Source organism: Hydra vulgaris, chromosome 06, assembly GCF_038396675.1.
Source record: "Hydra vulgaris chromosome 06, alternate assembly HydraT2T_AEP".
Lineage (NCBI taxonomy): Eukaryota > Metazoa > Cnidaria > Hydrozoa > Anthoathecata > Hydridae > Hydra > Hydra vulgaris.
This window is the reverse complement of record NC_088925.1, coordinates 40,787,501-40,814,961: the sequence shown is the minus strand read 5'-3', so window position 1 is coordinate 40,814,961 and position 27,461 is coordinate 40,787,501. Positions and strand designations below refer to the sequence as shown.

Below are 27,461 nucleotides of genomic sequence, written 5' to 3'. Positions count from 1 at the left end.
AGGACTCAGTGAGAGGATTGCATTCTTATAGTTGAGGGATATCCACAATATTGTGGTTTACAGTAAAAAAAAATAGTTTAGCTAGTATTAAAATTCAGAAGCCGCAACACCGCAAGCCCCAAACTGAAATTAGATTCAAGATAGACCATCTGTTCTTCACAATCGAAAAGACTTTTTGTCAAGACGGGAAAATAAAGTTATGTTGTTAGTAAATAGGGCCACTTTAGATGCATGCCTAAAAGTAATATCATTAATGTTGATAAAAACAATAAAAGACCAACAATAGAGCTTTGAAGCTACCCAGAAGTTACTGCAAAAGGAGAGGGAGAGTGTTGTGCTTAGATGATGACATTAATACTATAGTTAGATAAAAAAAAAGTTTTGAAAACGTTCCCAGATAATCCATATGAAGTACGCCTATGGAATGAAAAAACAGTGTGCCAAACTTTATCATAAGCTTTTAATATGTCCAGAGCAATGGTCCTTGCCTCGATGGTCCTTTACCTCCATCTAAAGCATAATATAATCTTTCAGTTACATCAGTTACCAAGTTAGCTCTAGAACAAGAAGACCAAAAATCAGATGTAAAAAACTTGTTGATTAAATACTCAAAAAACTTGCAAATAATAACAAGTAAACTGATCAAAGAATTGTTGGAGGGGTCAAACAATTTAACAGAGTTTTTAAAAATTGGACACACAAATGCCATTTTCCAGCAGGCAGAAAAAAATGATTTAGTCAAACACTTATAAAAGAAATTAGAGAGATATAAAAAAAGTTAAACAAATTAAAGGGTTCTGGAAACAACTTTTAAGGCACTTTTGTCGGGATCACAAGCTGTAAAAGAGTTTAATTGAAAAAAGACTGTGACATCAGAAGCCAGAGTGATTTGTCAAATAGTGGATTAATCAGTTCAACTTAAATAGCAGTAACAGTATGGCTATTAGATTCTAGATTTAATTTAGAAAAAATTTTCTTTTATCTGAAAGAAATAACTGCCTAACTAAATCAAAACTAATAGCGACAAAGGAACATTGACTAAAAACGAATTTTATCATTAGGAAAGAATGATTAATTAAACCAATATAATTAAGACAGCATTTATGCATTAAAAAAGTAAAAAATTGAAAATTAAAATATTATTTTATAGACCTGCAGGCAAAACAATAACTGGTTGCAAACCATTATCTAAAAATTATAAACAAGCTAATAAAAAACATATATAAAAAAAAGTAATCAAAATCAAAAAAAAAGTGGAACACAAAGAATGAATACAATTAAAAACATACTTGAAATACCATTGACAATAAACAAATTTTTAATAAACCATCCTTAACTTCATACCAAGGATCAGATACATATACTTTTACATTATCAAAACATTAAACTTGATTATTATTTTTACAAAAGGCAACTTCTCCATTTATTTAAATTTCGTATACATAAACTGAGTTTCTCAAAATTTGACTTATTTCGACCTTAGACCACTGATTTAATTCAATTGGATTTGTGGAAAATACTCTGTCAACATTACCATTAGTTGGTGCGGAAATATAATGACCATTTTTTCCATCAGCATGAAAACAGATACCGGGAACACGATCACCATAATGACAAAAATTAGAACCAATAGAGAAATGAATAACACTATGCCAACCAGCAACAAACTTTTTCGGATAAACATAAAATGAAACTAAATACTCTTTATCTAGTTTTGGCAGTTCTAAAACAAGTTTTCGTTTTTCTAATAGAGTGTTGGAATTACCAAGAATATTTTCTAAAGTATGAAAAAGCTATAAAATTAATAACAAGGTGCAAATGTAATTCAGAATTTCATTTAATTATATAATATTGATTTTGGTAATTTTATATTATTGAACAACAATTATATTCCTATGTGGCATAGTTAAGCTGCATTAAACATTAGGTATAATAAATATTTGCTTTTTTATACTTTGATTTAATATTCATTTTTGCTATGCCAAAGCTTTTTTCGCTTTTATAAACCTAACGGTTTTACACATGTGGTTAAAGATTGAGTTTTCATAAAGCCAATTTCTATTACAAATGTCAAAACGGAAGAGTGTAAGAAATTTTTATATTCAAGGGCTTTTTCTAACAACAATTCATAATGCAGTTCAGGATTTTTTTTCTTTGAATGTAATTTTTTGTCTGTTTAAAAAAAAGAGTATTTTTATCGTGGTGCTAACATAATGATTAACATCTTACTCGCAATTGAATTGTTTTTCTCGCCTTTACCATGACTAAAAAGTTTCACTATATGTGCTATAAAAAAAGAAAGTCCTCGAAAAGCAACTTTTATGAAAAACAGAAAGATATTTATTAACTGACGATTAGGTAAAACATACAAGAAGTAGTCAAGCATTAACTAAGGGGATTGGGAAGGATTAGGATTATAGTTATAATTTTAATCAAATAATGTTTTGTTTTTATGAATATTTGTTATTGTAAATAAATGAATAAAAATATGAAATATAACGCATAATAATTAAATAAATATCACAAAAATAGATATAAAAAGAGTACTTTTTACAATGTAAAAAAAAAATTGTTTTGAATATGTATAAATAAAAATAGACAAAATAAAATCTTTTAGAAAAACAGGAAATCAAATATGAAAAATAAATAAGAAAGAGTTGACTAAAAGTAAGAAAAAATAATTTTTCGAAAAAATTAAAAAATAAATGTGCATTTGACAAAAGCATTTCATGGATTGATTAAATACTCCAAATTTCAAATATATAATACTTAATTTAAAACGACATCTTTATAAATATTTGTATACACACAAACACACATATGAATATATGTATGTATGTATGTATGTATGTTTGTATATATATATATAAATATATATATATACATACATACATACATACATACACACATGCATACTTACATACATACATATATACATACATACATACATACATACATACATACATACATACATACATACATACATACATACATACATACATACATACATACATACATACATACATACATACATACATACATACATACATACATACATACATACATACATACATACATACATACATACATACATACATACATACATACATACATACATACATACATACATACATACATACATACATACATACATACATACATACATACATACATACATACATGCATACGTATTTTTAAAATAAAATGAAAAATATTGTTCTTAATAGCTTTTCCGTTGATAATCAGAAGGTCATTTATAAAACCATGTTGTTCAGCATACCAGAGATCAGATGCATAAACTTCTAAATTTTGGAATTCTCTGGCATCTGAACTTTTTACTCTATGAATATTATTTCCATTTAAATCAACTGAAAACCAATACTTACCATCCGATATACTTTAACATATTTTAAAATGAGACCATTGACCCAATGGCAGTTGAGCTGCTTCAACATAGTATTAACATTATCACTGATGGCAGCAAAAATGCTAAGTTTTTCTGAAACATCTTCTTTAAACCAAACTCTTTTCTTAAAACATTTAAAACACCAATTAAACAACCTTGAGTTAAAGCAAATTCTTGTTTTTGATTGATAAGATCTACCGAAAAAAACAGAAATATATGAGTTTTTTATAATTACAGAACTAAAAAATAGTAATAAAAATAATAAAACACTAACAGAAAACAATTAGTAAAGTATTAAATATAAACATGCAACCACCTTTTGGAACTAAAATAACAGGAGGTAGAGAGGTAGAAACTAAATCTAATGAATAAAAATGCAGTTGTAAAATCACATACTCAGAACAAAGGTAAGAATACTCAGAAAAATAATAGTTAATTAACTAAATAGAATTTTTGTTCAGAATGTATAAATTTTTGATTTGTCTATTTTGAGCTTCGTACCATTGGGTCTGATGTATAAACTTTAACATTTTTGAAAACTTGTGAGTGATGATTTTTTTCAGTAAAAACAACTTGACCATTAATTGTTTTTGTGTATATATATATTCAATAAGTTCATATGTATTTTGTTTTATAGTTTTGGCTATTTTAACTTGTGACTATTGATTCAATGGAATCGGGTTTGTATTAAAATAGCAGTTCAGATTACCTTTAATTGGAGCAACAATATGAAGGCCTCCTTTATTATCCTCATGAAACCAGACACCTGGTACTCGATCTCCATATTTATTCCCATTTTCACCAATAGTGAAGTGAACAACGCTATGCCAACCGTGTAAAAACAAAATAGGTCTAACTTGAAGTGAAACTGAATTTTCTTTATTCAGTTCTGGAATAAATGCTACATGGCTTCTCTTTTCAATTGATGTGCTTAAATCACACAGAAGATGTTCTAAAAAATTAAGGACTTTGTTTATTAACTTAATATTACCTATTAGCCTAACGTCCATTATTTAGGCACTTTTTTACTCTTCTACCCCTAATTTTTATGGCAGATTATTATAGAAAGTTTTATAAAAAATGTACATACATTAACTGACCAAGGGCTAGATGTGAATTAATGTAAATACATCAACTGAGAGATTTGACTAGGCATTAATATATATACCTTGTATATTTATAAAGTTTAATAAATTATTTAAAAATGTTACATAGGTAGGTTGCATAGGTCAATTAGGCACTATGTATGTTTAGCTTCCAATTAAAATGTTCCATGCCTGAATCCAAGATTATGTAAGAGGCAAAATTATAATTGGAGAGAAAAAAGATGTTTAAAAATCACTGTAAAAACCACAGACAGCTGTAAGGCAGTAATAAAAAGTGCAATGATAGAATGAGCCTGTGGAGGAAGTACAAGATAAAAGTTTTAGTGATGTCATAGCAAGGTCTAAACCACCCATAAGAAGACGAGGAAAATCTGAGTCTAAACTAGGATTAAAGAAAAGAAAAGAACTGTAAGATTAGTTTTTAATTTATTCTTGTTTTATTAAAAAGTTTTAGTTTGTTTATATTTTATTTTACTTTATACAGAAATTTTTACAAAACTTTTTTAAAAATTTTAAATGGTAGTATGAGTAATTTTTACAAGAATAAAAATTATTTTATTTTTAGCAGATGTAGTTATGACAGTTTGTTTCCTGAAGGATTGAAAAGGTTTTGGTGAAGGATTGAAACTAGAAGAATTGAAAAGGAGGTTGTTACATTGAAAGAATTTTAGACAGTATGGTCAAACAGTTTATTTTTAGCAAACCTTCAATTATTTTTTACTTAAATATGATATATCTTTGACTTCAATTTAGATTAATTTAGTAAAAACAAAACTAAAGTAAAATAAAATACACATTACCAATATTACCATTCAGATTATTTTGTTAAAATTTTTAAAAGCTATAATACTGTTCCTTTTTTGTTTAAACTTTTTGACTTTTTTAAAATCATTTTTATAATTCACTTTTAAGTGAACTATATGATTAAATGCTATGTACTATTATAAACTATGTGAACTTATGTGTCAAGACAGTTTGCTGATTTATAATACATTATAAAAAAATAAATCAAGTTACCATCTTTAACCATTAATTTTAGCAGTATTCATTGCACAGATCATAGCATAAATAATGTTGTTACTTGACTAAAGATTAACTAGCAGTAAAGTTTTTCTAGACTAAACCTAAAAAAATTTTTGTTTTCGTTTCTTCAGCTTGAATAGAGAGTCAATAGTTTAGGTTCAAATCCATTTGGTGAAGTGAATTACTTGGTTGGATTAATATTAAAGTTTGTGACTCTATTGGTGCCTTCAGATCATTAAGTTCAAATTATTTTAAATATTCCTTGATGAACACAAGCAACAACAGGGTGGTCAGTGGTCCTTGAAAATCTAGAAAATCTGGAAAAATCCTGAATTTTGATAAGTCCTGGAAAAACACCCCTTTTAGCAATAATTCCTGGAAATCCTGGAATTTTTTCTGAAATAGTTCAATATTTTGATTTCATGTTTTCATCTTTTACAGAGTTATTAACTTTGTGTACGTTTATATTGAAGTTAATAATTATGTATTTTCTGTAATTAAAAAAAAAAATTTTGTTCAATGTTACTGTCATTAGTATTAACACCTACTAATTATTTAATTGTTTTTCATTTTTCATAAATCAAAATATTTAGTATTTTTCTTGTAGAGAAAACATCAATATATATCCTTTAAAAACCCAAAATTTTTCTTTAAAAGTACTTAAAATATCCTGGAAGTTTAAAAAAGCTGTTGGCTGGCCATCCATCATATATTATAAAATGATTTCTTGAATATTAATAAAATTATTCGTTTAATTTTTGACAATCACTTTTAAAAAAAAAAAATTCTTGGGATTAAATTTTAAAAATGTCATAACTTTACAAAATTTAGATTATATTTATCCTATATAATGTTTTGTATAAAACCAAAACCGAAATTCTGTTTTTAACCAATTAAAGGCTGGAATCATAACAGCAAATGGGAGCCATAACATTTTTTGTTTTTCCAAATTGAATTAATTCATAAAGTTTTGCTCACAACCACAGGGATTAATTCCACATTTTAAATTATTATGAAAAAAAAATTCCTCCTTAATCTAGTTATCACATATACGTTGCAAATTCTTTTTCTTATCAAAAATTATAAAACTGTTTTCAACGCAAAAAATATATAAATGTTAATGTGTTCTTTGTTAAATAATAAAAACAAGTATTAGTCTATTTATACAAAAAACGCTAAACAGTCATATTTAGAATTAATATTATCTTTTTAAAATAAGTTCTAGCAATTTCCCCAGTTGTTGTGCATAGATTAATTAAGTAAATAAAAGTTTATGGAGCTATTTAATTTTTAGCATTAAAAATCAACAGGCAATTTTTTTCAAATTATAATGATCATTTTTTTACTGCTTAGTGTTGTTTAAAGGTAAAATATAATTGATTTTGTTTTTGCAGCATCCTGTTATTACCCTGTAATTTTAACAGTATTACAGTTAATCTGTTTGACCATATTGCTGAATTTGACTTTTGACTTTTGATATTGGCAATGTTATTTTTAAAAAAATTTTATGAGATTGTCTTATTAAATGACAAATAAAATTTATAAGTATTCCATTATATATAAATAAATAAATAAATATATATATATATATATATATATATATATATATATATATATATATATATATATATATATATATATATATATATATATATATATATATATATATATGTATATATATACATATATATATATATATATATATATATATATATATATATATATATATATATATATATTATTGTTGAATATTCTCAAATACATTGAAATGCAAGATGAAGTAAATTTAACTTGATCAGGTATTTGTATAAAAAAATAATTTTTGAAGATAATTAAAAAAAAAATTCTTTAAATAAGATCAGGTAAACTTTTAGTTAGTAGGTATTTGTGGTATCATTAGTTAGTTGCAATTGGAAACCTAGTTAGACATTAGTGGTGTCTTATTCATTTTAGAGAGTTTCTTTTTTTTTTTGTATTTTATGGAGCTTTATTTTTTTGTATTAAGTTCCATCAGCATCAACCACGTTAATGTAATTTCTTTGTCACTACTTTTATATCTAACAAATAATTTTTCATAATTAGTTTTTGCAATTTTTTTGTTTACAAAACCTTGAACCATTGTTCAAGTTTGTATTGGAATTATTTTTTGGTGAAAATAGCTATGGTGGGGAACATAGTTAAGGGCTTGCTTTTTAGAACACTTTCCAAGGGAAACTTAACTATTTTTTTTTTAACTTTTTCATTTTTTTTATTTATATAAATTGATTTATCTAAAGACTCTAATCAGCACAAAATACATTTAAGAAAATAGGGGAAATTGAAAAATTTAATTGAAAACAAAGTTATAAAGTCATCGATATTGTTTTAGCTTTTTTACACAACAATATTTTTTTCCTTTTTTTTTTTTGATTCTAATTTACTCCCAACAAGCTACTACTATTAAGTTGGGAGTTACTAGAAATCAAAGAATAGAGTTAAAGAGCAAGGAAACAGTTGACAGAAGACTTGAAAAGTTGTAGGTTGTATGAGTCAGGAAAACATAAAAATGAGAGAGAGTTCCAATGGGTTGAAGTGCGAGGAAAAAACTAGTTAAATAAAAGTTTTTCGAACATGCACGGACAGATACAGTAAAAGAATGTGACTTTGTTCAAGGACGAGTCAAACAAGAATGAGTTTTGGTTGATTACACTAGAAATGATCAGCGATTCTTAGTTCAGCGATCATAGTATTTGTAGAAAAGATTAAAAAGATCAAAATTTATGATGATAGGAGAGCAGCTCAAACTTGGCAGATAAAACAGATTCAACTAGGTTTACAATGCAATTTTAGACTTTGTCTAAAAGAGAAAGAGCATCATTAGAAGAACCAGCCTAAATATTGCGACAGTATTCCATACAGGAACGAATAAGAGATTTACAGAGGTAATTAAAGGAATCAGGAGAAAGAAAATGGCAAGCGCGTTAAAGAAAGGCAATCTAAGCAGATTTTAACTTAGCTGTAATTGATTGTATGTATGTTTTCCATGAAAGATCAATAGTGAACAATAACTCAAGAAGATGTAAAGAGAATTCATTGGAAGGGTAGCCTGTCATCAATATAGGAATGCGGACTGTATTGCTATATTTGTTTGCAGTAAATAACCGAGTTTTGTTGGAGTTAAAATTCGCATGCCACTACAAGCCTCTATTACATGTTATACCCAATCTGATACAGAAGTGAGCTCAGATTCAAAATTAGCTGCCTTTCTAAGCGATCGAAAAGAAAAGACATTTTTTCAAGACACTAATATAAAGTTCACTGTGAACCAGAGAGCATCTTAGGTTTAATGGAGTGTCACTTGGGACTTTTTTACTAATTAAATAATGCTTTTATTTTACCAAAATGATTTAATATCATATTTAAAATTAGTTTCACTTGCTAAGAGTAAAAAATATGAAATTCTTAACAGAAGCTTAAAAGATTATACTACTAAAAAATACATTAAAGTTATAGAAATTTAAATGAAATTTTATAATTTCAAACATATTATTTATTAAGTAAAATATATTATGAATAAAATTTTACATTACATGCACAATACAAAACTTTTTTCAGTTAAGCGTAATTTTGATTGAGACCCATTTTCGTTGATTTCTCCCAGATTTTTCCAAATATTAACCCAATTTCTTTAACTACTGATTTTTTGAAGATATTCCGAATTCCCTGACTTTTCACTGAGTTCCCTGATCTGGCAGACGTCCTGCTATGACAGCCTTCTGAGACAGTTTTATTTAACTATATAATGATATTGAAAATTTTATTTAACTATATAATGATATTGAAAATTTTATAATACTTGATTTTACAAATCAAGTATTATAATCTTTTAATTCCAAAATCAACAACTGAAGTTTTTAATCTTTCTCCATAATCTTTATGATCTATAATGAGTTTATATCATTTTCATGTATGCTTGAACTATAAGCTTCACCACACTGTTCTGCATACTTCAACAAGCCACATCCTTTATGCTTTAGATATAGATAAACATGGCGACCTATAATGCAGACTTTCCATTAAACTGTTAGTGTCTTTCTAAGTGAAGAAACTTTTTCTTGTGGGCATGGAAATGGGTCTCTAAACAATGATATTTTGTGTTCTGAGTAAGAGTCAAGATTTCCTCCAAAACAAGCTTTTTTTACAGATTTGAAAGTTCTTAAGATTTGGACTACAGAAAGTAGATAAGGTTCTTAGAGTTGCACTTCAAGTTGATGTCAATCAAGACTTCAACTTAAAGGCCAATTTTAAGTCAAGCTATCCCATCCAACTCCATGATATCCTCATTTAATTATATAGTGTTTACTTAACCACAACTCACTACCACCCTACCCAGTTTAAAGAAAGCAGTGTAACTAAAGTTAAAAGTTATTATCTACTTCTGTTATGGTTTAAATTAGGAGCTTCAACTTAAATAGAGAAATGTGTTCCTCGTTTTTTTAATTTGAAAACTGTCCTTTTTTTTATTCATTTGTTCTCGAGATGGGAATCGAACCCTTTTTTTAAAGTTCGGATCCGGTTCGGTTCGGTTATATCTAATGTTCGAGTTCGTTTCAGTTCGGTCTTAAGCACAGTTCAGGTTCGGTTCGGTATCAACACAACTGTTTTTTTATTAGTTACAAAGCTTTACATTCACAATAATAAAACACAAATAAATTAAAGTAATATTAAGTAGTTAAAGCATTGCAAATAACTTGAAATAATTTGCAATGCTTTTATACTGCAACTTCAAAAGTTCAAAAATTAATGCAGTTGCTAATAGCTGCAGTTAAAGTGCACAAAACATTAAAGCAGTAACTTTCTGAACAAAGATAGCGGTAGCTTAAGAAGCCTACAGTCAGTCTAGTAATCAGGGCAGCATTTTGTATTTCAGAAATATCAGCATTTCCAATGACAGACGTTGGCGTGCCCTGCGCTCACTCATCGTCACCCCACACACTGAAAACACTCTTTCACTGGCAGTACTTGTAGCAGAAATAGCCAGTAATTTTCTACCAATAAATGATATTTTCGGAGACTTATGCTCACTGTCATTGTCGTTCCAGAATTGCAATGCATCATACGTCACGGGCAGTGCCAAGTATTTATCAAGTTCATGACTTTTCCCATTACTGTCGGCGTTACACAATGGAGTAGCAGCTGTTTTAAAGTCTGCTAGCAAATCATGCAATTCAGGGTTAGCTCTATCTTCTTTGAAAGAGGCAGTTTATCTGAATGACTGCATTCACTAAAGCTGTTTTCATCTGAGTCCTATCGTTTCGACTGACTTGGTGAAGAAGAAATAGTTTTGTCCATGATACTACGCATCTCTAAATAAATAAAATTTCAATCTTCTTTTTGACAAATTACAAGTATTTGTAAAAAGAAACAATAAGTGTTGATAGCTTGTACAAAGAATGAATGATATACTTTTCATTCAAGCTGGACAAAAAAGCTACCTTTAAATACCCCATACTGTCGCTGTTTGAATCATTGATCTTACAGACTGACCGAAGACAAAATAGCATTAGCCATACATCAGGGGACATCGGCACATTGTCATGTGACAATTGTACAGTAGCCTTGTGAAAGAGATGCAAAAATTCTTCGATGTCATGCAACAATTTTTTATAAACGTTGTTCAGTTGCTCAAGTTTGTCAAACTGCTTTGAATCAGCAAGAATTGGCTTGACATGATCTTACTGGCATGACAATGATTGCAAAAAAAAAATTGGCTGTTCCAACGAGTCGCAACATCCTGTTTGAGAGTTTGAGAGTGTGATTTAGTTCCTGGTTTTTCTCACTATGTTTAAAGTAGCCCACCATTTCCTTTGAAGTCTTGATCATTACATGACCTGAATTAGCACGAGGAGATTTCAAAGCCTTTTCAACAGCTAAATTCAGATTATGAGCTGCACAGCTAAGTCTAACATCGTTGCGATAAGCCGACTTCAAATTTCTCCGAATATCAGTCACAAATACCAAATTGTCACTTTTAATAGCCTGAGGGAAAAGTTTTTTAAGTATTTCAGTTGTCTTTGCTTTTACGTCAATGTTATTCTTAGACTCACTAAACTTATACAATCCAATACACTTACTTATGAGGCAATAACTGCTGTTAATGTAATGTGCTGTAAAAGTCTGATAAGAGTATTTTAGAATGTCATCGGTTCAATGATCAGTTGTTATTGCGATATGTGTAACCCCCAGCAAGTTCGTCTTTCAGTTTTCGAACGCATTCGTTGTATAACTTTAGTAGTGTCTTAGACAGCGTTGTTCGATCACACATAATATCCTCAAGTTGCACTGTTCCATATATCGATTCAATATCAATCATTGTTTGAGCAAAATGACAGAACCGATCATCCTGAACACACGAGAATGGCTAAATGTCTTTTGCAATCATACACAGAGCTGCACGTTGAGCATTTTCACATATGTGTTTGGGAACCTGTAAAGTATAAAGCAATAAACAATAGACATTATACTAGAAAAAACATTGTATTTCTAAAATATTGCTAATAACTTGTAACAAATATATTTTGCTATCAATGGCAGCAAGTAACAAGTGAAAAGTTAAAGCGTTAAATAGAAAAAAGCAAGATCCGCTAACTATATTTACTAACCTCTGTCTTTTTAGGTAAAAACTTGTCATTTTTAATTGTCCAGGTTCTGAATTGATCTTATTGATGTGTAATACATTTTGTCTTTGTAAAGTTTTAGTATGACCAATTGGCACTGACAACCATAATCCATGCTGCTTACAAACGGCAAACTTCTTGACAACCTGTTGCTCACAACATTATTACTCACAGTTATACAAAAATAAAATAAAAGGTGTTGTAACTAAGGTCAATTGACTCTAGTTAACATTTGATATTCAATTATTAAACCTGAATGCTGTTCAGTTTGGCATTGTGTACAAAATGCAATGCCTGAGAGATGCAGGTGATTATTGATTTATTGAAATATTTATAAAACTAAATAGTTATATATGCAGTTAGTCTAGCGACAAACTTCATCCCCAACTTCAAGAAATCAGAAGCGTGCCAGCGTTCACTCTTTGCCCATGATGCTGGTACTAAACGAGCCACTCCGTCTGTTATCAATTTCTCCAATATTTTTTTAGTCCATTTACGAGTTAATTTACTGTTAAACATTATTACTAAAGTATTATGTAACTACTGCAATCATTAATTACTAAGATATGAATAAAAACTCAGAACATTAACAACACCTCAATATTTCAAATGTTTAGAAACAACATTTTCGTTTTGGTTAGTAATGTTTTGAGTTGTAGACTTATCGCGAGGTTAGAATTATTTTGTTCTATTTCCCATTTTAAGTGTTGGGAGAAAATTTTTGGATTTTTCTCTAAAAGTAAAAGTCACTTACAATTTTAACCAAGTTTTTAAAAAAATAATAAATTATGCTTTAAATATTTTTGATTTAAACAAATTGTTTAGAAAAATTTTAAAAGTAAAATATATTTTAAAAGTAAATATTATTTACTAAAAATACTAGCTCATTTTCTTCCAACACTTAAAATAAGAGATAGAACAAAATAATTCTAAACTTGTGGTATGTTATGCAATAGGTTATTTATTATGTTATGTATCATGTTATGTATTGTATTGATGTGCGAATTTCAAAATTTTCACTTTTTCAAGCCTCTATTTGGCTTGGTTAGGGTTAGTACAGTTGGTTTGATTCGGTCCATTCCCAACAGTTATAAAGTTCGGGTTCGGTTCGTTTCTGTTGTAGATATGGTTCTAGTTTGGTTCATTCAGTTCGGGTTTGGTTCGTTTCCCATCTCTAATTTGTTCTCCAACTTTTTTAAATTATAGCACTGGCTATTAGTTTAGCATTTTCTCCTAATTGTAAACAGTGGCCAAGTTGCCTACTGCAGTAGCTTGTGTACACTGATGAGAAATGTCTCTTTCAGTAACTAAAAAAAAAACAAATGATGTAGACATTTTCAGATAATTTTGGTTCAGTAAATGTTGGGATACTGATACTCAAACATGGAACTGAAGATTTTTGACTATAACAAACATTTCAGACTACAAACTTTTACTACAACTTAACAAATTTATATGCAAAGAGGTTTGAAATAATTTGTTTTAGTTACGTATCTAAATATATATAATATATAATATATCATATATCTAAATATGTATTAGCATATATAATAATATATTAATAAATATGTCATAATATATATCTAAATATATATTATATATAACACAGGTCAACAACAAAAAAGTTTTTTTCTCGTGCCGAGCAAACAATTCGTTTTTTGTATAGTATTTCTCATTCTAATTTCAAATATGCAACTCTTTTTTTACCATCACGTCAAGTTGTAAAGATATTTACGTTCAAATCTTAAGTATTTAGGGTTAAGTCCCTAATATTGTCGAAAAAAAAGTTATTCAAAAGTATGTCAACCTGGCTCTCAAAAGAAGCGTGTTTTCATAGAGATTTTTAAAATGTTATTCATTTGTAATAAAAATAAGTATTTTTTTGTATTATTGCTGAATAACATTCTGTTAAAATTTTTTCAAGAGCCTTTAGCATTTTTTCCCATAATTTTTTTGTCAATAAACTTTAAGGTAAAATATTTATATTTTCTAAAATCTCTATGAAAATACGCTTCTTTTGAGACCCATGTTGACATACTTTTAAATAACTTTTTTTTCGACAATATTAGGGACTTTACCCTAAATACTTAAGACTTGAACCAAAATATCTTTACAACTTGACGTGATGGTAAAAAAACACTTTATATTTGAAATCAAAATGAGAAATGCTATCTAAAAAACAAATTGTTTGCTCGGCACCAGAAATAATTTTTTTTTTGTTTGCCTGTGTATACATTTGGCGTTTGATGTATTTACTGCTACATAAACAAGAAGTTACATAAACAAGAATAAAGGACCACCCATATAGTCTATGATATTTTTAAATGCAGAATTTTTCAATTTTTTGTGAAAAAGTTTGCACTTTTTATATAACATTATAATATTATACATTTAGCTATAAATACTTTGTGTTTAAATGTATACTATTTCAATGTTATGTAAAAAAGTTTAAATTTTTTTGTGGATATACTATATGGATGGGCCTATATTATTTACTAAAGTATTAGCATTAAACATAAAGTATTAATATATGAAATATCTCAACTTGAACTACCCTTGATTCTCTATATTCTTTATTAACCAAACACACTGCACAAACCGAATTACAAAAGAAACTTTTTCCAGACATATATTTGGTATTTTTATTTAATGAATATTATTTTATAGGCAAAAAGTAACATCCAGTAAGATTAAAATTCAGGCAATTTTCATTAACGGAGAAGCACTGTGATGTTTTATTTTTTTTTGAAATCTTTTAATTTGTAGTCTAGTATACTAAATTTGCAATGCTAAATTTTTTAGGCGAGTTTAAAATTTAGTTTAAATGATTATCCAGCAAATTAAAGATTTTTTCTACATAAAATTTAGAATGCGATTTAATTTTACTTATTCATTTGCACATTTAATTTGAAAATTGATTTGACAATTTAACTTATATTATTATTATTATAGTAACATAATTTAATCATAAATATTATTAGTTTCACTTGCTAAGACAGTTTAATAGTCAGTTAAACAAAGACAGCTTAATATTCAGTCTTAACAGACTATTAAGCAGTCTTTATATAACTGACTTAGCTAATGAAACTAATTTTTATTACGATTAAATTATATTACTATAATGATAACAATAATTTATCTGTGAAAAAATCCCAGGTAACACTTCATCAAACCTAATATGCTCTCTGGTTTACAATGAGTTAAGTCATAAGTAAATAGAATCATTTTTCTAATCAATAAATAGAAAACTGTATTGATTGTCTGACAGTAAGTTATTTAACTCGAGATAGGATGTTAGAAATTTGTTGATCAAGGACTCAAAGACCTTGTTAATAACAAATAAAATACAAATCGGACAATAGTTAAAGTGGTCAGAATATTCTCAGAGTTTTTTATAGTTGAAACCATAGATGCCATTATCCAGCCAGTAGGAAAACAAGATTCAGTGAAGCACTTGTTAAATAGTTTAGAGAGAAATAAAGATAGCTCTGGAAAAATTTTTGTAAGACTATAACAGGAATGTTGTCTGGACCACAAGTCGCAGAAAAGTTTAATTGAGACATGATTTTAACATCGGAAGTTAGAGCGATTTGAATGTCTAACAATGGGTAAACCTGTAAAACTGGAATGGAAGGAAAATACAGCCATAAGATTCCAGAATCAAATTTGAAGAAAAAAACTTTGCAAGTAGTTCATTCTTGTCCTTGGGAGAGGTAACAAGATCGGTTGAATATTTTCCAAAATTATCTTTAAAAGTTGAACTTGTGCATAAGAAAAATAAAATCTTATTTCTAAAACTTTTTTAAAAAAATTATCCTAAAAGTAAGAAATACATTTATATATACATTTTGTAACTATCATGCACGATATGACATTACCAGAACTTTAAAATGCTTTATTCTTATACAATTTGTATTACTGTAACACCATATCATGTTTTTTTCGACACCATATATATTTCTTTTACACCATGATATATTTTTAACACCATATGTATTCTAAACACCATGTTATGCTTTTTAAACACTGTATCATTTTTTTTTGACACCATAACATGTTTTCTTGACACCATATCATTAAATTGGTAACTAGAGTTATTGTTATATTTTTTATTATTTGTAATCATTAATTACTATGATAGGAATTTGCTCGTTATTTACAAATAAAAGAAAGGAAAAGGCTGGAAGTAAAAAAGAAAACAATGTTGCAAAGAAAATTAGCTAAAGAAAGGCAATTGCAGCTGTTGCATCAAGAAAGTAAAGGTATTATTAGTTATATATCTGTTATATACACAAAGGCGTTAATAACTATATATTTTTTTATATTATAAGGAAGATATATGTCTGTTTGTCTAAAATTTCGCAATTGGTCATTAAATTTGATTCAAATCACTGCATTCTTGGATATAACTCTTCTTTGCCAAATGCAAACTTTGGATGTGGATATGTTAAAGCCAATAAATTTGTTCCTAATGAAAATCTTTTTAAGCAACCTTTTATTTTAATGGGTGGTCTCAATCTGTGCTTATATTAGCTTATTGTGTTTGTTGCCTCAGCCGCTTTATCTGCAACACAGGAGTCCTCCATTCTACGATCGATAAAGTTTTTTAAAACTGTCTTTTAAGGCCAGCTGGCATAGATCCACATGATACAGCATACTATGGCATCTTTCCAACTGATGAACATCTTGATGGTGTATAGCTCAACACACAAAAAAATATCTTGCAAACCAGACCATCCAATCACACTTAGTTTACATAAGAACAATTACTCACATTTAATGTTTAAGCTTAACACCTGATCTGAAAATTTGACAACATGCTCTAATGCATCTATAAAAATTTATTTTCCACCTATATAAAGCTCAAACCTAATTTTATGTTATCTGAAAAAGTTTCAATTATGTGCCTATTGGTAATGAATTCGGATCACCACTCATTATTATAATTGTGAATGGTGATCTAAATTTGTTTATGAGTATTATAATTTCTTATAAATAAAAAGATGCATGCAGGCAACACACTAAACAACGACATGTTGCATGTGTTATTGCGTTGTTATCAACGCAATATAAAAATATCTTACATGCTCTTTTTACATTAAAATGATGCGTAATTTGATAATTATCTAAAATGTGGGTACGTGTCATGTTCTCAGATTATGTGTAAATTAAACATTTGCAGCACACAAAGTCAATATTTACAATGTTTACGAAAATTTTTGAAAAGATATTTATTTGCTGATTAAAAAAAAAAAAAAATTTTAATATAAAACTACATTTGTGGGCGGGCTCTAATTGCCGTATTTGGACATTTTGACAAATTAGTGTTTTTTTGATAAATATTATGAAAAAATTATTTTTCATACATTCATCAAAAATATATTTTTTAACAATGTTTTTCAAAAAATTAATTTTTTTTTAGTTGACAGCTAATAGAGTAATTTATCAGATATACTTAAAAAAAATAAAATTCAAAAATATAATTATTTGCGGGTCTGGTTCCTACTATATATTGATAAGAGGCTTATTACTTAAAAACAAGTATTTGGTTGAATTTGGATTTAAAATAATGATAGCATATGGTAGTAATAAAATGGTAGCAATGGTGGTAATAAAATTGTAAGGAAAGAGTTTTAATGGTTTGATATTGCAGGATATATTTAAAGATAAAAAGTAAAAACAATAAAAAATGTTAATAACTTCTTAACTAATCATAAATAAGGTTTAAAACTTATTAAAATCTTTAGTTTTCAAAACATATACTCATGAGATCTGCTTGTACGCTCATTTGAACCAATCTTAGCATTACTCTGGAGGTTGCAAGAATGCTGACAGCTCAGTTTAAAACACCAGAATCAGATCTTTAGGAATCAATTGTCATTCTTACAAGTTCTTGGAAAAGGTGTTTCCTTCATTCTCACGAAAACACTTTTTCCAACCAAAACATGACTAATTTGATGGCGCATTTTTTCTTCCTTTAAGCAATTTGTTGATTGTTAGAAAATAAAAACATTTTGAAGAAAAAGAAATCTTAATTTGCTTCTTAGTGTAAGGTAATGCATTTAAAACTATAGTTTCATTTGTGCTAAAAATATTTATTGTTTTCCATATGGTTTGTGGAAAATGTCTTATTATTTTGTGTATTAACTCTATATAAACAGTGAGCCAATAACTGGTTAACATTCAACTCTGAACACTTATTAGTGATAAAGTTGTTTATATAATTGACAGGTTCTTGTTTTTTCTCTTTTTTTTATCTTATCACCCAATTCTGTAAAAGGTTTTCTTTACTTTGATAGACATGGTCCTATTATCTAAGCATCCTCAACTACATAAAAAATATTATTTAATGTTTGTCAAAGTAAAAATACATATCCCTTTTTCTTTGAATGTTTTTCTTTTAGATCTTTATAAATGTTTCGATGCTTTTTAACTTGTATTTTTAAACTCCTATAAATTAATTGATAGTCCAAAGTTTTCAAAAGTATTTCTTTTATGGCTAAATATGTTACTGAGTTTGACTAAATGGTTTTGTCAGCTTCAATAAGTTGTGTAAAGTAATTAACTCAAGTGATTTATGTTATATTTTTATTTTCCTCTATTAGATCTAATTTTTTATTTACTTTACTAAAAAACAATTAAAGTAATATCAAATAAATAAAATTTTAATATTTTTCAACTACTTTACATCCTCCCTTTGAACAGTAACATAAAAACCCCTTAAGTGTATAAACCTGCACAAAATTCTCACTAATGAGTTAGTTTTCTATATAATTATACTAATAGTTCATAAATGCATTTCTTTATACTATTTTGTTATATTACCTGTGAATCTACATTTACTACATCACGGTCAGGTTGTGGTAGCATTATTGCAGCTGGAGTTGATACTGATGTTGGATTCATCGTTGATGAACATTTTGTTAAAGATTGTGAGTTTACTATTATAAAAAAACGACACTTAGATAACAAACTAAAACTTACGAAAACCAGAGTGTTTTAAAAACTTGTTATTTTAACCAGTGAGTTCTGGCAAAGAGATTTAGAAAACACATTTTTACTAAAATTATATTTCTACCAAACAAATTATAGACTAAAATCAAAATTTTTATTTTTGAAACTACAAACTTTACTTTTGTTAACTTAAACAATAACAAAACTGTTTTAGTTATTATAAAAACTGTTTTAAAGCATTAGTTATAATTAATTATTTATAATATATAATATATTTAGTTATAAATAAGTATTTTTCACTTGATTATATTCAAGACGTCAAAAGGTTTTGCTCAAGCATCTTTAAACCCAGCTCTTTAAAATCTTCTTAATTGAGCAAAACAAAAGAATCAAGTGTCAATCCCTCTTTTATAAGGTAAGGTTCATAAAAAAGTAACAAAATTTTGTCAATTACGGTAAATACTAATGAGATGTTAACAAACAGTAATGAAATAGATAATCTAAAATATTTAAAAATGATAAAATAAATATTTATTTAAATAATTAGTTAATCTTCATATAAATAAATTTATTAAAAACAACCTATAACATATAAATAAATAGAGGCAAGTTAGCACTTTTAAAAAAACTTTAAAAAAAAACAAACACAAATTAACAACAAAATTACCAAATTAAGTTTAAAAACACAAAAATTTATTTATAATAAGGATGTACCAGAATTCTGTTCCAGCCTAAATTTGTGGCTCTTAGGTCATTCTGATTCCGGATGGAATTACAATGTTTCAAGCTAGAATGCCAGAATTTATTTTTTACCTTTTTTAAAAACATTTTAACTCAAACTGTAAACTCAGTCATTCTCCTACAGAGCATTGAAGAACTATATGTAAAACTATATAAAAAAAGACAAATTTTTTAACGAATGCAATTTTATTCTATCTGCAGTAACCAATCATGTAAGGATTTTTACAAGTTTTGCAATATTGTGGTGAAAAAAGAGTTGCAATCCAGTTTTGGCCAACAAACTAGCTCTTTTTACATCAAAATGTTACATGAGCTGAGAATAGTCTCATTTTAGATATTTTTTAAATTCTTGAATTATAAGTAGTTAAACAATGTAGGATGACTAATACAGTAAATATTTCAGCTTCAACCTAGATGGAAAAATAGGAAACAAAGAAATAATTTTAAATATAAATATTATGCAGTTAAAACTTTCATTAAATAAAATTATACGAAGCAAATAAAAAAACATGTTAGATTTAAATGAAACAAGAGAGAAGTTAATGAAATAGATTACATATATATATATATATATATATATATATATATATATATATATATATATATATATACATATATATATATATATATATATATATATATATATATATATATATATATATATATATATATATATATATATATATATATATATATATATATATATATATATATATATATATATATATATATATATATATATATATATATATATATATATATATATACAACCCGTAGATGTTGTCCGAAAGATTTTTCCATATCTTGTTGACAAAAAGTAAAAATTAAAATGCAAGACCTTAATTATTTTTTTTTATTAATTGAGAGACTGCCTGCCCCAACCAAACCCTCAGTCGATGTAGCAACACTCCCTTACGGGTCAGGCTAAAAGATAGTAGATGTAGGAGCACTTCCTTGCGGGTCAGGATATTTGTCAGTCGATGTAGCAGCAATCCCTTGCGAGTCAGGCTATTTGTCAGTCGATGTAGCAGCACTCCCTTGCGAGTCAGGCTATAAGATAGTCGATGTACCAACATTCCGCGCATGATTTACAGTAAAAAAATATAAAAATAAAAACATTTTATTAAAAAAAATAAAAATAAAAACATTTTATTAAAAAAAATAAAAATAAAAACATTGTTTATATTGTTAAACACATTCAGAATGTTTTTAAAATATTCTGGTCAATTAAATTTGCGTTTTTGTGGTTTTTTAAAAAAAACAATTTATTTGTAATTAAATGAATGGTTTTTACTTTCGTCCAACACGATAATGTTGGAGGAAAGTCAAAAATAATTAAAAGTGACGTATGTGTTGGCGTAAGAATCACTTTTTATCCTTCCGCTCTTCCCAAAGACAACAAACTATAGATCTATAAGTATATATATATATATATATATATATATATATATATATATATATATATATATATATATATATATATATATATATATACATATATATACATATATATATATATATATATATATATATATATATATATATATATATATATATATATATATATATATATATATATATATATATATATATATATATATAGATATATATAGATATATATATATATAAATATATGTATGTTATATGTAACTTAATACAGATTCTGTATTAAGTTACCCCATACTTACTAATAGAAAACAATTGCTTTAATTATAGTATTAACTTGTTTTTTCAATAGTTTTGCTTATTAAAGTAAAGCTCATCAATTATAGTTTACAAAATATTGTTACTTACCGATAGACACATAAAATCCCTTAAAACTTAGCAACTTTAAAAACTAATAAATTACTTTGTCATCAAAAAACACAAAATTTTACCCCTTGCAGACCTAATGGTATCGAATAATATAATTTTTCTTTGTCAAAACATAGTTATGGCTCTTCACGATTACAACTTTTCATGGTACCCAACTCTCCATTGATTAATTTTAATTAGGACTGTGCTGGAATTGAAATTTCGAATTCCAGACAGAACTGGATTTGCCAGAATTGTTAATAAAATTCTGGCAGGATTTACAGCCGGAACAAGAATTACATTTATGTAACTTTTTCGCTTTCAAGATTGAAAGTGAAAGCCTGTACCACAGCATCGTGGCTATATAATATATTTATAACCTATAACATACATATAAATATATATATATATATATATATATATATATATATATATATATATATATATATATATATATATATATATATATATGTATATATATATATATATATATATATATATATATATATGTATATATATATATATATATATATATATATATATATATATATATATATATATATATATGTATATATATATAGATTGGACTTCGAAATTTCAATTCCAGCACAGTCCTAATTAAAATTAATCAATGGAGAGTTGGGTACCATGAAAAGTTGTAATCGTGAAGAGCCATAACTATGTTTGGACAAAGAAAAATTATATTATTCGATACCATTAGGTCTGCAAGGGGTAAAATTTTGTGTTTTTTGATGACAAAGTAATTTATTAGTTTTTAAAGTTGCTAAGTTTTAAGGGATGTTATGTGTCTATCGGTAAGTAACAATATTTTGTAAACTATAATTGATGAGCTTTACTTTAATAAGCAAAACTATTGAAAAAACAAGTTAATACTATAATTAAAGCAATTGTTTTCTATTAGTAAGTATGGGGTAACTTAATACAGAATCTGTGTGGGGCCTTAAAACTGAAGAATAATACTCCATTGTGTCATAAATAGTTCTAAAAATAATTTCTTTTAATATTTACAGTTAATTTTCAAAAGATTTATGTGAATATAATACTAGGAAATTGTGAAACCATTATTTTGTTGATGCTTAAGATTAACAAAAATGATATATTATCTAGATATATGAAATGTAACTTTGACCATTCGACGCATTATTTGGTATGATCAAATGGTATACATTTTTAAAACGATTAACTTCACTAAAATGATATAAATCATATTTATTAATAAACAAAGTATAATGGTACAACTCTACAACATTAGCATAAAGTTTTGCTCTACATTGGAACTAGATTGGAAATGGTATAAAGTATAGCTTGATGTGAACTATGTATGAATTGAATAATCCCACTTAAACAAAATAAATTTTGATTAAATATAAACTTATTATTAAACAAATATTTCCAGATTAAAGATATATATTATCATTACATATAGACTATGTATAAAACAAATAATTCTTCTTATAAAATTAGCTTCTACCGTTAAAGTTATTATTTTAACAGTATTAGCTAAAACTAAATATGACTTATAACGAAAATCTCCAGTTTAAGGGTGTTAATTACAATTAAATATAAACTAAGTATAAAACCAGTTGTTTTACTAAAACGGTTTGCATTTTTACAAAGCAAGTAACGCCACTAAAATGGCATAGATATTAATTATATATAAATAAATGGTAAGATAAATAACTCCACATAATTGATATGATTTTTAATTAAATATAAAATGAGTATTACCAAATATTTTCGGTCAAAGTTATACATTATGAACTAACATAAACTAATAAAATTAATTAACAAATATTTTCAATAAAACAGGATAAGCTATAATTAGATATAAACTAAATATACAATGAATAGCTCCACTAAAATAGAATACATTTTATACGGTATACAAGATATACATAATCAGTGACTTGAATCTCCTCTTTTTTACTACCTGCTTTATACTAGGCACCTAACCAATTGTTTTGATAATGATTCACCTAACTCTTATTCTAATAAAATCTTTTTTTCTTAGGCTTTTACGGCTCTATGTGGTCTGTAAATGTAATGAATTTTTTTCACTTTTTTTATCTTGATTTCATTCTAGACATCGGTCTAATTTTTATATTTGCCTTATAATTTCTTGTAGCCTAAGTTATAAGTCCCCAATTTTTCATCTTAGGCTGACGAGTTTGTGTAGCATGCAGGTAAACATATTTTTTCTGTTTATTGCTATATGAGAAGTACAAACTTTTTAACAAAAATATTTTTTTGTTAAAGAATTTATACTCTATTTTTACTTTACATTTGTTAAATTTCTGATCATTCTTTTTAATCTTTTGTAATAACCAATTATAACCATTTTAGAATAACGTATAGATTGGGTTTTATCCTCTAAAAATGTTTAAATTTATGACCTGCTATGTTACATTACTGGTTTACTAGAGTTTAATATTTGGTTACATATAGGAAAAAGTTTTATCATTTTTAGTATTAATATAATCAAATTACTCACCTTTACAATCTAATAATTTCTTTCTTGACATCTGTCTAATTTTTTATATATACCTTATAAATTCTTTTAGCTTTACTTCTATATTTCCTATTTTTCATCTGAGGCTGGCAGGCGCGCATTGCATGTAGGTAAACAGACTTTTTCTGTTTATTGCCATATGCGAAATATTTAACCATACCCTGTTATGGGGTAAGTAGGTTCAACAGGACCAACAACTTCTTCTAAAAAATAATAATGACAAAGTACAAATTCTTTAACAAAAAAAGTTTTTGTCTCTGTATTTTCTCTTTAATTCTATTAAATTTTGTATCTTTATTTTTAGAGTTACATAATAACCAATCTTAACGGTATTAGAATAACATATAGATATGATTGTAATTTCTAAGAAAGTTCAAATTTATAATCTGCTATATTGCATTACTGATTTATCAGAGTTCATTATTAGAGTAAATATAAAAAAAAAAATTTTGTCGTTTTTAAGTTGCAATATAATTGACTGACCTTTATAATCTTGATTTCTTTCTAGACTTCCGTCTAATCTTTTATATTTACCTTATAAATTCTCATCATTTTAATTCTGTTTCCAAAGTTTGTGTTACATGAAGTTAGGCAGAATTTTTTCTGCTTATTGCTATATGTGAAATAATTATTAATTTGTTTGTCTTTTAAGTAAAAATCTGCCTTTTCTTTAAGTTTTATACTTTTTATTTACTTTTTTTAATGATGCTCATAGTTTGAATTAAGGTTCCTCACGGGAACTTGATACAAACTATGATCTTGACACAAGCTAGTTGTTATTATAATTGTTAACTAGCAACCCGAAAAACGGATTTTTTGTAAATTATTATTAAAAACAATTTAATTTTTATTTGTTTTCTCTAACGAATTATAAATTTATTAATGTTTTTCTAGTTCTGCTTACATTTATTTTTCTTGGCTTCCTAGTTCAACTATATCGTAAGCTTCATTAAAGATACAGTTAGCCTTCATTAAAGATACAGATTACGGTTAAGTTAAATTCGAACGTTCGAACATTATATGCGCATATAAAACAAAATCGTTATGTTAAAAATGACTTATGTTAAAATATAAATTATGTGCATAGATTATCCAGTTCTTACTTTAATTTTGCGAAAAATTGTTTAGGTTAAATATCCGGAATAAATTTTCCCTTTTCTATCTCTTAATTTTACTTTTAACTGAGTTATTTCTAATTCTTTTTAAACTGTTCTTTATTTTTCTAAGAGTGATGAGTGAAACTTAAAAAATAAATATTCACAAAAATTATGCTTTAACTTGTATTTTAATATAACTTATTAATATAACTTGTCAACTTGTATGAAAAGAAATTCTTTTATTCAAGAACGCGATTGCTTTTGCTCAATATTTTTGAAGTAACATTTTTGAAATTTTACGTGAATACAAATTTGAGCAAAATCGATAAATGTACTCACATAAAGGTGAGCAATTAGTCTAAAAGCGCTGAGTAAAAATAGTTGATTTTTTTATTCACCTAGCATGAGCTAAAAAGATTATAAACAAATGTTACAACCATATAAAACAGTTGTAAAAAGTATATTTAAACTTGTATTTCCTTTTTTTTTTTTCATATTTGTTTACACAATATATAATTAAATGTGTAACAAAAGTATGTAAATATAAATATAATAAAAACCCTTCATAAAACAATTTTTTCTTTAAAATCAATTGAAGACAATTGAAAACAATTAATTAACATTAAAAGCACTTTTTAAAATCAGTTATATCAGCCGCCATCTACAGAACCGAGGCTATTGTGAAGAAGCCTATTATAAGATAGCCTATTGTAAAGAAAACCGTATTAAAATAATTAAAAATAGTTATTACCGATAGGGACTATAATTAAACATATTTAAAAATTTACGTGGTTCCATATTAGCTGGAAATTGCAGAAAAGAAAGTTAGTAAAAATTAAATAAGAACAAAACAGAAATCGGATTTTTAATAACTACTTAACCCAGAGCATTTTGACAATGGTGTTTAGTTTTGAAACCAAAATCTTTTAATCAAAAGCCAACTCATTTAACTAATCTCGTTCAAAGAGGAAAATAGTTAATAACACTATAGAAAAAAAAAATTAATGAGGCATAAAAATTGTACTGTAGTAATATCAAATGTTATCTTAGCTTTTAGTGAATGATTAAAAGCAGTTAGTGAAACTACCTGTAATCATTTTTAACGATAGACACCAACGGGAAGGTAAGCCAAGCTGTCTATCAACACAAAACATTACAACAATAACAACACAACAATTACGCGAAGCATTAGCAAATAGCTTAAGATATTTGTAAGATCACATTACAATAAATATTAACAGACATTTATTCTATACACATATAACTAAAAAAGGCCAGAAAACAGACATAAATATATAACAGTAAGGGATTGTCCATAAATTATGCAAAGCAAAATATATTTATAAAGCAGAGGTAAGAGATAATAGGCTCTTTTTTTTTAAATTTAAATTATGCCAAAAATTAGATAACGTTTTTAATTAAAAAAATTTTGTTCTAATTGTCAGGTTAGTATTTTTTAATTTAATTAATAATACTTTTTTGATCTACTTTAAAGTGCCAATATTACCAAGTGGTGTGGGTAATATAAGCACTTTAGCTGCTTTTTTAAAACCTCTGTGTTTTTAATAAAAAATTTTGGGTGTCCAAATATTTAAGTGAATCATGAATAGAGATCCCTAAAAACTGATTATTCGCAAAAACTTTGGATCCAGCATAATTATATATGAAAATATTCCAATTTTCGCTTAAGATGCTCATCATAATCTACCCTACACTTACTGTAGGAGAGCAAAAGTTACTTAAAAAATATATATATATATATTTATGCATATATATATACATAAATATATATATATATATATATATATATATATATATATATATATATATATATATATATATATATACATATATATATATATACATATATATATATATATATATGTATATATATATATATATATATATATATATATATATATACATATATATTTATATATATATATATATATTCATATATATATATATATATATATATATATATATATATATATATATATATATATATATATATATATATATATATATATATATATATATATATATATAGGGTAGATGAGGGTAATATGAGCATACTTAAAGATTTCTTAGATGTAAGCAGTGAAGTTGAAGTTGCTATGTATTTTTTGAATCGACTTTATGTAGTGATTACAG

At 26.4% G+C, this 27,461-nt stretch overlaps 1 protein-coding gene across 1 annotated transcript in view; it reads right to left on the bottom strand.

The window, feature by feature from the left end:
• Positions 1 to 1,144: 1,144 nt before the first annotated feature.
• Positions 1,145 to 27,461, bottom strand: part of LOC136081397 (uncharacterized) — a 68,288-nt gene continuing 41,971 nt past the window's right edge. The window contains exons 3-4 of the mRNA XM_065798711.1: positions 1,535 to 1,777; positions 1,145 to 1,188 (exon numbers count right to left, since the gene is read on the bottom strand). Coding sequence (XP_065654783.1) covers positions 1,145 to 1,188; positions 1,535 to 1,777 — 287 coding nt within the window. The remainder of the gene's footprint in view (positions 1,189 to 1,534; positions 1,778 to 27,461) is intronic.